A 15,405-nucleotide genomic window follows, 5' to 3' on the forward strand; every position below is an offset into this window, starting at 1 on the left:
TTTATTATTACTCATTTTATTTATTCATTATTATTATTTTTTTTTTCTATTTTCTTCACTTGTCCCTTTTTCAAATTAACTTGTTTCTTTTTACTATTAGAGGGCAATTGTTTGTTTTATTTAAGTGTACCAATATCATTATTTTTTGTTATTAATTTTACTTTTCTCCTTTATTAAGAAGCATTATTCTTATCTATTTATTTGTTTCTTCTTTTAATAATAACATTGTTTATAGTTAGGAGTGTCTTTTGTACGAGTCTATAACCCCCATAATCAACTGTTAAAAAAATATATATATAATATAACGGTTATATCAACCATGTAAAGCCCATCAGGCCGATCTGGTATAAAATAAAATATAACCCACAGGGTTGATTCAAGGCTACAGAGTAACAGAAAGCGCTCCCCATCCAAGGCACATACTCAACTTAAATATGTTATTTCAGTTGCGTGCATTTCGTTTTTGAGCAATGCTGTTAACACACGTACTCAGAACATTTTTCGAAACTTTCATATTTCCTCAAACCGTGTATATCCGTCGAAAACATTCCAAATTTAATTTTAGCTTTTACAAAATTAAATTTCGTAAGTGAAAATAAACAAAATGATATCTTCAGTATCAGTGAAATATATTAAACATAAAATTTCATATTTATAGATAAGCACTAATTATATAAATATATTTTAGTAACATGGATATAAAAACGATATTTCAATAGTTAAGAAAAATATAAAGCCTGGTAATAGGAATAACGAATCATTTGTCGCCATTTGTAGCAGGAAACGTAAACAGGTGGTTGGTGTTCTATCATACATTATTCCTTGCTTCCGTGATTGTTTTTTCCTTTTTTCTTTTTTTAAAACCGTCACCTATTTCATTATTTAAGTACCTGCTTAGTTTCCCACCTCAGGCTAATTAGAATCCGTTAAACACTAAGCTTCTTTAGAGAAAGTCAATATAAGTAAATTAATACAATAATTGATATTTAAAATTTTTAATTAATCTCTTTAAAAGGAATACATTAGATAAAAAAAAGAAATCCTTCTTTATTGTGTGTGCTTTTCTTTTATTTTTTTTTAATTATTTATTTAATGTAATTTACAACTGTACAAAATAATACAATAGGTAAATATGTAGTATGTTTCATATACACTTGAAAATCTTGGGAAGGAACCACCCATTGGTGGTACTTCAAACATTAATTTAAATTAGAAGGTCCCGTGGCCAACTTCTTTTCAGACGCCTCGGAGGATTATCAGGGATTGTTAAGGATGAAAGATTAAGAATTAATGGGTTAGGATGGTTAAGGAGTTTGGAATGAAAAGACGCATATCTGTTTTGGGTCAAATCTGCAACGAATGGGATGTTAAGGTCTTTGTGAATGAGTTTATTTGTGACGTAATAAGGAGCATCAAGGATTTTACGTAGGATTTTGGATTGTAACGATTGGATGCGGGAAGAATTTGATGGTTTGGTGGAGCCCCAGAGCTCAATTCCATATGTTCAAATTGGTCTTTTATTGTAGTGAATGGGAAATTTAGAGAGTTTGTCAAGTAATTGTTGTAACAATCGGAATCTACGAGCAGTTTCTTGTCGTTTCAGTCTTGTGTATGGATTCCAAGTAAGTCTCTTGTCACGATGGAGTCCTTAGTATCGAATCTGTTCAACAGGCGTTAGTGGAGTATTTAGAAAGGATACTGTAGGACAGGAGGGCAGAGGTTTACGACGGAGAGTAAAGGTGATCTGGTGAGATTTGTCAGGATTTATTTTGATTCTCCAGTTTTGACACCATTCTTCAATAGATGATATGTATCCCTATAGTGTCTGTGATGCATTAGTTGGGTCGTTGTTTACAGAAAGTATACATGTGTCATCAGTGTATCTTTTAATTTTAAAAACGATAACAACTTACAAATAGAAAAATAGAAAACAATGTTAAGAACTTATCTTGTTTAATTATTTATTAAAATAATATATTAGGTTCATTTTTATTTATGAATTTAAATAACATCTTTTGCAATGAACGTTTCTGACAATTTTTTTTTTTTTTTAATAAATTAATTGGTATCCATTTATGTCTCAACACTCTTTATTACATCGTCAACAGTCCAATGTTTCGGCCTACAATAATGAAATTGTGACAAAATAGAGTAATTTGACTTGTAATTAATTACCAGGCTTTTAAAATCTTAAAACATTTTTTAATGAATTGGATGTGAGGTGTAAATTTATACTTAAGATTGTCCTTGATGATGGCCGAAACGTTAGACTGTTAATGATGTAATAAAGAGTGGTGAGACATAAATGGATATCAATTAATTTATTTAAAAAATAAATACCAGTCTCTTTATTCAGAAATTGAAAATAGTATATATATTTTTGACGATATAAAAAAAAATTTTTTTTGGTTTATTTACAGTTAAGAATTAAAATTATAAAGGTTCTATAAATAAAGAATACATAAGTGATTATTTACCGAATTAAATATTATTTTACAACAAATCACAGCACAATTCTATCGATTAATTTATCATAACAAATATAAAGTTTAAATTTATAATTTCAGTATCTTTTAATATAACCACACTTATTCCTGTTGAACTAATCCGTTACTTAGGACTAAATCTGGACAAACGACTGACATGGAATCCTCATACACGACTGAAAAGACAGGAAACTACTCGTCGATTCCGACTATTACATTTACTAGTCCAAACTTCCGTCCACTATATACGGACCTTACATACGGTCCAAACTTCCAATCCATTACAAAAGACTGATCTACATGACTATTATAAGGCCTATCTGGACATAGGGAGTTGGGCTATGGGGTTCCACTAAACCATCGAATTCCTCCCGAATCCAATCCTTACAGTCCAAAATCCTTCGTAAAATCCTTAATGCTCCTTATTTTGTCACAAATCAAATCATCCATCAGGATCTCAACGTCCCATATGTTGCCGATTAGGCCAGAACCGGATACCATTCCTTCTATGATAAACTTCCCAACCACCCAAACCAACTCGTTTCTAACCTGGCTTCTCCTTCACTACCTAACAATCCTCCTAGGCGTCTAAAAAGAAGATGCCCTCGAGATCTTCTCCTTTAGAAATGTTTTTGGAGTTCTCTCAATGGGTAGATTCTCCACCTGTTTGTATCATGTCATAATATCACTTACAGGAAATTTACTTGATGTGTATATATGTATACAGTTGTAAATAACAGTAAATAAATTATTTAAAAAAAAAGTATAATTAATTCTGTTATAGATGTGCTTCCCAACATAATGAAACTAGCATGCTAGCATGCAGCTCTTCATGCCCCACATAAATTCTCCCATTGCCTTTATCCGTTGCGTGTACATAGAAAACCGTTTTAAAATTGTCATACATACATACATACATACATGAATAGTGTTGAAGGGTTGCAATGCTAACACGTAATTATACTTCTAAAATAGCGGTAAATAACCACTTATTCAACGTTTCAAGTTCAGAAAAAAGATAACATCATATAAATATGGCACACCAGAGATAGTACATCTCACATCAAGATAATAAAAACATTACTAGCCACTCAGAATAAAAACTTTAAAAAGAAATGAAATGCTTAACATGCAACATCATACTTTAAATAAAAATATTAAATATATTTATTTACTATCCTATCAGTTATAACTTATTTTTTTCTGAAACTGTTTACAGTTTTAGGTTTACTAATTTTTTCGTGGCTATATTATTTATATCAAAACTCGGTTATGTATATTGTTATTTTATACAGTAAACTGTTTAATAACTGTTTATCCAAATATCGATTATCACCAATATTAACTAATTTTAGATATATATAAATAATACTCTCAGAAAGTTTAAAATAGAAATATTATTGCATTAATTATGAATAATGATTCGTTTTCTATTGACAAGACAAGACCTCCCGTCTCCCAACCGTCAGGCGTGATGATTAATGCACCAACACGAAACCGAAGCTGTAAAAATTATTTATTATGTGCCGGGGCACGCCTGGAGTAGGGATAAAACATTAATTCATGACAACAGTCATATTATTAGCTTTAAAACTCTAATAAACATATGACACAGAAATAAACAATTATTTTTTAACTTTTTTTTTTAATTTTATTGTTATGTGAGCTCGCTGTTAATAATAACCCATTAATTGTATCCCAAAATCTCCAATCCCATATCACAGCCCTCGAAGATTGGTGTCGTAATTGGAGGATTAAGATAAATTCCAACAAATCCCATCAAGTCACCTTTACCCTTCGTCGTAAACCTACTGACTGCCCTACAGTTTCATTTAACGATGTTACTCTTACCCCTGTCGAACAGATCCGCTACCTTGGACTACATTTGGAGAAGCGATTAACCTGGAATCCTCACAACAGACTGAAAAGACAGTAAACTGCACGTCGATTTCGACTATTATAGCACTTACTAGACAAACGGTCTAAACTTCCAACACATTACAAAAGACTGATCTACATGACTGTAATAAGGCCAATCTGGACATATGGAGTTGAGCTTCGGGGCTCCACTAAACCTTCGCATTCCTCTCGTATTTAATCCTTACAATCCAAAATCCTTCGTAAAATCCTCAATGCTCCTTACTTTGTCACAAATAAAATCATACATAAAGACCTTAATGTTCCCTATGTAACCGATCTAGTCCGAACCAGATATCATTCCTTCCATTATAAACTCTCTAACCACTCAAACCACTTAGTTTCTAATCTTGCATCCTCTTCCATTCCTGACAATTCTCCGAGGCGCCTGAAAAGAAGATGGCCACGAGACCAGCTAATGTAAAATGTCATTAGAGTGCTACCAATGGGTAGTTTCTCTACACGCCTGTAACACTCCAATTTAACTTAGATCAGATTTACTAAATGTATTATAATGTACAGTTGTAAATAGCAATAAATAAATATTAAAAAAAAATTTTTTATTGTTAAATACTACATTTTGTCATACATCTATAGACAAAGCTAGTAAAAATCAGAGCACAATTATAGAGATATAAATTAAATCATAATAAAAAAATGAAACAAATTAAAATAAAATCTTTAACTCTAAATACGAATTTTCCAACTTAAATATTTTTTTTTATTTAGAGAGTGGGGTAGTTATGTGAGTAAGGCACTGTGCAACTAAATTAAAAAAGCCGGATTCAAATCTAGCTGTAGCAGATAATTTTTTTTTTCTGTTACTGAAGCCGTGAGTCAACCCTGTTGGTTCAGAAATTCCTCTAGAGTCTACCTAGCTTCATTGCCTGATGGATACCCGCAATTAGTGAAACATCTAGAATTTAAGCGTGATCCTCAACAAATCATCTCTTTGTACAATCTTTACTCAAGAAACAGTTACTTTCTTACAAAGTATAGAACTCCTTACCCATGGGTTGTAGCATTACAGATTTTAATATTATCTACAGGTGTATGAATTATATATTAATGGTGAGTATTAGACTCATGAAAAGTTTCAAATGCGATGTTTCAAAGAGAATACACGTTTTAAAGTTCCAAATTACGAAGTCTTGAAAAATGACCTCCGTATGTATGTGGTCAGTGTAGTACGAAAACAAAAAGTAATACTAAACTGATATTATGTAGTAAATATAAGGATATGTTATAACAATTATCAGTGTTTACTTTCACCAACATACATGTGATAGCATTGATTTCAAAAAAATTTTTTTTTTTCTTCGGACATTAATTCACACAATGTCTGATATCGTAAATATGTTTTTACACCTGCTTAAAAATGATCTTAGTTCTTTATATTATCTATTTTTTCAATAAATACATATAATATACGATAAATAAATAAAAGTCAAATCCTCGAGACCGGATTGAAACCAGCGTCGTTCAAGACACGAGGTTGCTAAGGTGGCTCAACTCTTCCGGCTACAAAAAACTTCGCTATATATGCATAACTAACTGAGATCAAAATTATATTTCGACTCACTTAAATATATCACAGTAAAAGTAATTATACATGAACAAGGAAATAACAGAAAAATACAAAAAAAAAAAAAGCATACTTTTTATTTTGAAAATACTATAATTTTACATTAAAAAAAAAACTAGAGTCCATTTACATATCAGAAAACATTAATTATACACTGACTTTTAAAACAGACACAAGAAATCTGAACTATACAGAGATTTTAAATAAAATTAATTTATGAAAAATATGGGATAAAATTAATGTTAATAATTATAATTAACCTTTATGTTAATTTTAATAATAAAAGAAATAGGAAATTTAACTAAAATATAGTTGAAATAAATAAATTAAATGCTTGATCTGAGTGGGGGGAAGGTTACCAACATTACTGTGATACGTTATAATAGTGAAAATTAACTGTTAAGAGTTTTAATTTTTAATGTAATATGAAGAATTGACAAAATCGGTAATTATACATAAGCTAAGGATTGCTTATTATCAAAATTATATGATTCCCTAATGTTTTGATGTCACATCGGGTAATTTGTGAACTGAAATTAATGACCTGGGCAGAATAGCCTGCATAAAGTTGTTTTTATAAATGGTGTGGTTCTAAAATTGTATTATGGTATGATAATTTATTAATAATATTGCTATTTGTTTAAAATTGTTCATATGTATAATAAAAGCTGTTTCTGATTGTCCTTGATGGATGGCCGAATTGGCCGAAACGTCGGACGTTTAAAACAATAAAAATTGTTTTAAGACTAAAATTGGATGAATTTTATTTATGAATTTGTTTATTTAAAAAATAAGATAACTTGCCTTAATATGGACTGGTTGAAACGGGTCTTCAATTGGAAGCATAAAAGATTCCTCCCAATTCGGGTTCAAGTCTCGGTAGATGATCTTCGATTTGTACAGGAGCCGTCCATTTACTTTGAATTTAACATATGGGTCGCTCGTGCCTAAAACAAAACATTAAATATTCAATAAAAATATATGCTCTTAAGATACTGTAATTACTTCATCTATCTCTAAATCAAAAAACCAGGAGCACTTTCACAACCTCCACTAGCTATACTACTTTCAAATTATCAGATTAATCCATGGTCGTTTCAGAACAATTTATTTATTATTCAAGATGGTAATGTTTCCCCTCACTATATTTTCACTTACAGATTAGTGAATGAAAAGAACTGAGTATGGACAAAACGACCACGGAAACACGAAAATATGTGTTTTTAAACTCAATTTATTAATGGGTTTTTCGACAACATTCATTACCTTAATTTATATGTTACATACTAATTATCTTAAATATTTGGTTTTTCCAGTGTACATTATGGATCTTTCCTCAAGGTAGTATCCTTGGTCACATCCTCTACACCGACTATAAAGCGGACATCCCAACCAATCCTAACACTATCCACACCACGTATGCCGATGACACATGTGTGCTCGCAGTTAATAATAACCCATTAATTGTATCCCAAACTCTCCAATCCCTTATCAAAGCCCTCGAAGAATGGTGTCGTAATTGAAGGATTAAGATAAATTCCAACAAATCCCATCAAATCACCTTTACCCTTCGTCGTAAACCTACCGACTGCCCTACTGTTTCATTTAATAATGTAACTCTTATCCCTGTCGAACAGATCAGCTACCTTGGACTACATTTGGAAACGATTAATCTGAAATCCTCACACGAGACTGAAAAGACAGGAAACTGCACGTCGATTTCGACTATTACAGCACTTATATCTACATGACTGTAATAAGGTCAATCTGGACATATGGAGTTGAGCTTTAGGACTCCACAAAACCTTCGAATTCCTCTCGTATCAAATCCTTACAATCCAACATCCTTCGTAAAATCCTCAATGCTCCTTACTTTGTCACAAATAAAATCATACATAAAGACCTTAATGTTCCCTGTGTAACCGATCTAGCCCGAACCAGATATCACTCCTTCCATTATAAACTCCCTAACCACTCAAACCTCCTAGTTTCTAACCTTGCATCCTCTTCCATTCCTGACAATCCTCCGAGGCGCCTGAGAAGAAGATGGCCACGAGACCAGCTAATGTAAAATGTCATTAGAGTGCTACCAATGGGTAGTTGCTCTACACGCCAGTAACACTCCATTTTAACTAAGATCATATTTACTAAATGTATTATGCAATATACAGTTGTAAATTTCAATAAAGATATAAAAAAACAAAAACATTATGGATCTATATTAATATTATGATTTCCGAAAATTCATTTTTAAATTTAAAAATTGGAGTTCTATCAATAGGTAGATTCTCCACATGTTTGTACCATGTCATTAAATCACTTACAAGAAATTTACTTGATGTATATATTAAAATAGCAATAAATAAATTATTAAAAAAAAATAATTTTACTCCATTCTCCTTTGGCTAATAATCAAATAGTTTATATTTCATTTTTTATTACTAATAACAATGAGATATGGTAAATTATTGAAAATAAATAAGATTAAAGGTAGTTTAGAGGAGATTATTTTGAAAACATAGAATTTAAGCTCTGTCAGACTGTTTCCATGGCTATAATATCAAATTGAAACTGAAGAAAATTTAATTTTACTGTATGGTTGTACACGTTAATCAAAAACGTTAGAGCTGTTATTGAGAAATAGGTGTATAATCCATTTTATGGTAAATCTATTTAAAAAAAAAGTTTTTATAACTTTCCAGGAATTTAAAAGATAAATAAAAATATAATGATACAGTACAGATTTAATGATATCTTCTTGTAAACACCTCAGCTATCTAACTTAAGTTCACCGACGTCTGTAACTTACTGAGGTCTTTACTTTAATTATAAAGAGAGGGAAAAGTTTAGGATAAAATAGAGATTCCAGACACCCACATTCCATACATACTCTTAATAGTACATGAGCCAGGAAGAAAAAAAGGCAGTTATCTCACCCCAATTTTTGATTATTTTATGAAAACTATGTATAATTACTAGTCAAAATTGATGAGTCTGCCAAGTATACGTAAGGGGAATAAAACATGGCAGCTGTTTCTAAACCTTAAAAAACACTAATTTTTCATTCGGAGCTCTATATCTTAAAAACTACCAACAACACTAAAAAACCTAACAGAACATTATTTAAAGAAGAGTAAATTTGCTGAAATGTTAGCCTGAAAAGAGCTATTTACGTCCAATATTTCTCGATATATAGAAAATCTACAGAAAGATTAGTAGTTAGTTCATTTATTTTGAGAATTCTATATCTAAGGAGCTATGTGACGTACAGATGTCTATTAGCACTCAAATTAAAGCTACTTTAATGGGCTATGACGTAGTTTATGACGTTTATCGTCGTAGGAGTAGTAGTTTTCGTGATATTTGCTAAAATAAATTGATTTATAATTGTTCGGACAATAAGTTTGATTTATGAAACACTTCATTTCAGAAACCATTTGACGTACAGATGTCTGCCAGCGCTCAAATTAAAGCTAGTTAAATTTACTATAAAATAGTTTATAATTTTTATCTTTGTAGGACTAGCGGTTTTTATGATATTTGACAAAATAAACTTACAAAATGTTAATTTCTAGTTGTTCGTATACAATGTTTGATCTCTAGAACCATAAGACGTATATATGTCAGCCAGCACTCCAAATAAAGGAAATTTAACTGACTATAAAGTAGTTTATCACACTTATCTTCTTAGGGTAGTAGTTTTTATGATATTCACATATTAATATAAATTTTGCAAATGAAAATTTGTCCGAACAACTATAAATCAATTTATTTTAGCAAATATCATGAAAACTACTACGATAAGATAAGATAAGTGTAAGGAACTTCCTAATGGTACATTAAACTAGTTTTTATTTTGGGTGCTAATAGACATCTGTACGTCGAATGGTTTTTGAGATATAGATTTTTGAAAATAAATTCACTAACTACATATCTTTCAGCGCGTCCCATACAACATTTTTATGAAATGTTGCTTTTTAAAAAGCTATATCTCAAGAACTATTTAACGTAAATAACTCTTTTAGGGCTCATATTTTAGCAAATTTTCTCATTTTTAAATAACATTCTCTTAGGTTTTCTTGTGTTGTTCCTACTTTTTAAGATAAATTTTTTATCGCATTCAAACAGCCGCCATTTTTTATTATAGACTAGGCAGAGTCATCAATTTTGACTAGTAATTATACATAGTTTTCATCAAAGTAATCAAAAATTGAGATAACTGCCTTTTTTCTCCTCTTGGGCTCTTGTACTATAAGGGTTCGTTATATCTCAATTTTTATTTTGAGTTGTATATTTTTGAATTCGAGTAATGATATTCGGTTTTATCCATAAATGCATCAGAAACGAGGTTAACTTTAGAAACATCGTGTTTCGAGATAGAGTTTTGACAATAAGTTTAACAAAACAAAAAACATTTCATCATTATATTATATATATAAATAAAACATTCTTCATTGAATAATTTATTATTGTAATTTTGATAAAGTCTGCTTTATTTATTATTTCAATAAATCTAGTTTTATGCCTATCTACCTAACTGTAACTGGCTTACCTATTAATTTTTAAAAATAATTTAGTAAGTTAATTCCCGAGAAGATGTGCAAGTAGGGATTGGGAATCAACATAGTATAAAATGAATTAAAAAAGTTATTGGAGTTGGGATTAAGGAAAAGGGTATTTTTGATATTTTATGGTCTGAAATTTATAAGCGAATAAATAAAATAGTAATGGAAAACTATATTTTTTGGCATCAGAAAAATATAAATGTTTAAGTACAATAAAATAAAAATTTATAATATATAAAGAAAAAGAAGACTTTATAAGGAGATATTAATATGAGAAATATAAATCATGAGGAGGTGAAGATAGTTGACCGTAGATATATAAGTGGAGAAGATTTTCGGGGGTGTGGTCAGCAGAAAAAACACAAATAAACAAAAGTATTATTTATTTGTGCCGACGTTTCGACCAAATTTTCAGGTCTTCATCAGGGCTCAAAAAAACATCATTCAAAAAGAAAAATTAAATAAATAAAAATAAATAATAGACTAACAAATTTAGAAATATAAATAACAATGAAATGAAAATATACATTTTCAAATTTTTTAGTCTATTATTTATTTTATTTTAACTTTTTTCTCTCAGAATGATGGTTGCTGTCTTTTTTTTTTATAGCCCTGATGAAGACCTGAAAATTAGGTCGAAACGTCGGCACAAATAAATAATTATTTTGGTTCATTTGTGTTTTTTCCGCTGACCGCACCCCCCGACCATCGTCTCCCCCTAAAAATAAAAATCGTTAAATGGAATCAGAAATAAAACTCAATAGAGAATAATTTAAATTATGATTAGGTATGTAAAAAATAAAAATACAAATATCCACATAAAATGAAAAATAGAACATAATTTTCGGTATAGAAAAATATATTAGCAGACACATTTTAAATTTAATATACACGAAAATATAAATATGTGGACGAAAGAAAAAATAAAGAATAATTTCATAATCATTTCTATAAAGAAATGAAGCACATGACTAGTGAATATAAAAAATAGCTCTTGTCATCACGTCACCTTGTTCATCATGATTGTTGGCAGATCTTCACTCCAGCAATGAAATCATCCCCCGGCGAACCAAAGGCGAAGTAAAGATGCCGGTTGGCAGGGGTCATTTCTTCGCTTACATAAATTCGTTCGTCAATTTTCCAACGGAGGTGCCTCTCAGTAAAATCCCTTTTTACTTTCCGGCAACGTAACACCTCGTCTCTGACCGTTTCCATTTAGGCGGAGTTCAGCGGTGGCTGAGGGCTTTCTCACCGTCTTCTTTTTCATTCCACCAAAGCAATTTCTTCACTATCTTGATTCCCAAAGCCACTTCGACGAACAATGACGAATGTATATGAGTCTTTTCCTTAATCATAGATCACTCCGATCATTAAAACTAACATTTACAAATTAGGGTTTATTGCGGCATTCTACGTTGTATCGGGTTCATTAAGTGTATTAGTTTTATTAGGGACAAATATCGTATTGATCAATGTCTGCTTTCATTTCATTGGGTCAATAGCATCGTATCTCGCTAATATGAGTTAATATAAGTGGATCATTAAAAGTTTAATAGGTCTCTTTATGACATTCATGAGATGGTTTTCTAGAAGAACGCAGTTTATGGGCTTGTGAAACCTGGCATTCCAGGCATTAATGGATCGCACCAATAACAAGTTTGTATGAGATACACATTAAATTCGTTTATCTTTCTCAAATTAAAAAGAGCTATATTGCTTTTTAAAATATAAAAAAAATTGTATAGCTATAAGAAAATAAAGCTTTGATAAAAACGACAAATCTGTTGGTTTTAAAATGTGTATACGAGGAATATTTATGATTTTTATTAAATCGTTTCAATATCACATTTACCTCTAATGAACTGCTGTAATTTTTTCAATTATGGTATATAATAACAATTTACGTTTTGCAGAGGATATTGTACTTTTTGCAAAAGGCATGGAACAACTGAGAGAAATGAAGCGGCTTCTGGCATTGTATGAAGAGGTTGGCCTTTATCCGAACTACCAGACGAAACTTATGACAAATGGTGTAAAAGAGGAGTGCGAAATTAACAACCCTAAGTTGGCATATGTTGAAGAATATATTTATCTGGGTCAGTTAATATCATTCACGGATAGAGGAGCAAAAGAGGTTCAGAGGAGATTGGCACTCGGTTGGAAAAAGTTTTGGTCCCTTAAGCATATAATGAAGAGAATAACAAGTATTGACCTTAAAAGGCAGGTCTTCGATAGTTGCATTAGCCCAGTGGTCACTTATGGATGCCAAGCCTGGTCACTGACTATAGCTCAAGAGAGGAAATTACAGGTGTGGAAAAATAATATTGGAAGAATGGTCTCCATACGACCTTCAAAGAAGAAGAGGACGTCAAAAGAAAAGATGGAGTGATATGTTCAAGAGGATGGCAGGACCCCTCTGGTGGAGAGATGCTAGGGACAGGGATGTCTGGAAGGAGAAATAATAAAGAGGAAAGAACTCGCCTCTATAGCCCAATAGGGCTGGTCACTCCGGGAAGTGCTGACTGTTACTCCCGAAAGGGAAGGCCTAGGCAGGAAAGTGTGTGATAGTTGCTTTTATCAATTTTCTTTCCATCTTTCTGTATCCTTCCCTGCCACAGCACTTCCCGGAGTGACCAGCCCTATTGGGAGGCGAGTTCTTTCCATTTCTCCTTCCAGACATCCCTGTCCCTAGCATCTCTCCACCAGAGGGGTCCTGCAATCCTCTTGAACATATCACTCCATCTTTTCTTTTGACGTCCTCTTCTTCTTTGAAGGTCGTATGGTCGCTTCGGTTCGAGATTGGCTAGAATCTGTCAGAATCACCTTCTTGTCAGTAGCAGGAAAGTGAGGGAAGCCATAACCTTGAGAGTGGGTAGGCAAGAGATCCAGTCCAAGCCTTCTTTGACTTACCTCGGGTTAAGAATCGATGATAGACTCCGGTTCAGAGAGCATATCCAGCGGGTGAGTGATAAAGCGGCTAGAGTTACCACCGCACTGTCACGTTTAATGCCCAACATAGGCGGACCCAGGAACAGCCGTAGGTTATTGATATCCTATGTGGTCCCATCCATTCTGCTCTACGCAGCTGCGATATGGAAGGATGCATTGGGTACTGAGGCCTGCAGAAGACCGATGGTTTCGGAGTATCGTAGGTGTACGCTAAGAGTGATCAGCGCGTTTCGTACAGTCTCATACGAAGCTGCTTGCGTGGTGGCCAGGATGCCACCGATTGAGCTGATCGCAGATGAGAGGAGCCGATCTTATAATAGTGCTATTCCAAGAGACGAATTAAGAAAGGAGACTATAAGAAAATGGCAACGTCGCTGGAATATGGCATTCAGTGGAAGATGGACGCACAGGCTGGTGCCCAACATCGAGGCCTGGGTGAATAGGAACCACGGGGAGGTAGATTATTATATCACCCAGTTTATCACAGGGCATGGTTGCTTCCGAGCCTACCAGTATAGGTTTAAGCTCGATGAAACTGGAGAATGTCCATTGTGCCCAGGAACGGAAGAGCACGTTTTCTTCTTCTGTCACCGCTTTCATGAAGAAAGAAGAGACTTCCAATGTGTTTGCGGCTCAGACCCGACAGCAGATAATATTGTCAATATTATGCTGCTTAACAAAGATTATTGGAGGGCAGGCCAACGATTTGCTGCACAGGTGATGCAGAAATTAAGGAATGAGGAAAGAGATAGGCGAACCAGAAGATAGCCTAAAATAATGAGGCGGCACTCAGCCAATCACCCCCATGATGTAATGCCTAGCGGCGGTCCCGTGGAGAGGAATGAACAGGTGTAGAGCGGTGGTTTTAGTGGGTAAGACTAAGTCTTCAAAAGACCAATAGGTCCGTACCTATCCGTGTCTTTTGAAGATTTCCACCGACCCTCGTAAAAAAAAAAAAAAAACTGAGGCAGAATTTAAAAGGGCAAGGTATGATATTATGAAATAAGTAAATTAAAAGATCCGAAAATAAAATTAACCTTCAAGCTTGAGCTCAGAAAACAAATTTGTATCCCTTGAACTTGCGACTTTCCATCGGTAAACACTGGAAAGAGATGGAAAGAGGAATGAACGATGTAACTCAAAAAGTAATTGGCAATCAGGAAAAAGGAAAAGTTAAGAAATGGTTAAAGACGATTACAAAAAGATGCTTGATTAAAGAAGAAAAAGAAAAGCAATAAATTTTAGCAAAAAATACAAAGAATCTCGGGACAACAACGAGGCAGCGCAGAAAGCTGCTAATAAACCATTACGATTAACAAACAGAAATTTCATAAAACAGAGTTCATGAGTTTCCTAAAAATTCACGGATATTGAAGAAAACGGGCAAGTCGGAAACACTTAGGAATTCCAAGCTAATATTACAAAGTAACGGAGCCAAATGCAAAACACTCAGATGAAAAACAGAAATTGAAAATCTTGACGTTGGGTCATCACTGAATCACAATAAATCGTAGGGACGTTCCATAAATGCATATGGTCACGATTTAGCATCCATTAATAGGAAACAAAATAAGTTAACTTACTATTAAAAAGATATCAAGTAAATAACATTTTATGAGCGAAGGAAAGGAGATTGTAACTGAATGCAGCTCTTACGATTTTTTTCTTTTTCATCTCAAGCGCTATCAAAGGACTCTTGAATGAAGTGTTCTTGCCTCCAATAAATCTTGAGGCAGCGACTTCAAAGCGAATTTGCATTGGAACGTTTATTATTTTAGTAATACTAAGAGAAATAATAATAAGAAATAATAAGAGAAAATTTATATTAATGCAAAATATTTTATTAATGCCAGTGGATAATAATTATTAACTATTGTAAATAATAAAGTAAATGTGATTAGTG

At 32.6% G+C, this 15,405-nt stretch overlaps 1 protein-coding gene across 6 annotated transcripts in view; it reads right to left on the reverse strand.

Moving 5' to 3' along the window:
* Mctp (multiple C2 domain and transmembrane region protein) overlaps positions 1-15,405 on the reverse strand; it is a 371,452-nt gene that overhangs the window by 149,128 nt on the left and 206,919 nt on the right. For 5 of the 6 annotated variants that reach the window (XM_067051105.1, XM_014425858.2, XM_014425857.2 and 2 more), the window contains one exon: positions 6,793-6,935. In XM_067051105.1, the coding sequence (XP_066907206.1) occupies positions 6,793-6,935 (143 nt within the window). Of the gene's footprint in view, positions 1-6,792; positions 6,936-15,405 lie in introns of those variants that run through there. The other variant, XM_067051106.1, reaches the window with a different exon arrangement.

This window comes from Halyomorpha halys, unplaced genomic scaffold (assembly GCF_000696795.3).
Source record: "Halyomorpha halys isolate HHAL.00 unplaced genomic scaffold, Hhal_1.1 Scaffold539.1, whole genome shotgun sequence".
Classification (NCBI taxonomy): domain Eukaryota; kingdom Metazoa; phylum Arthropoda; class Insecta; order Hemiptera; family Pentatomidae; genus Halyomorpha; species Halyomorpha halys.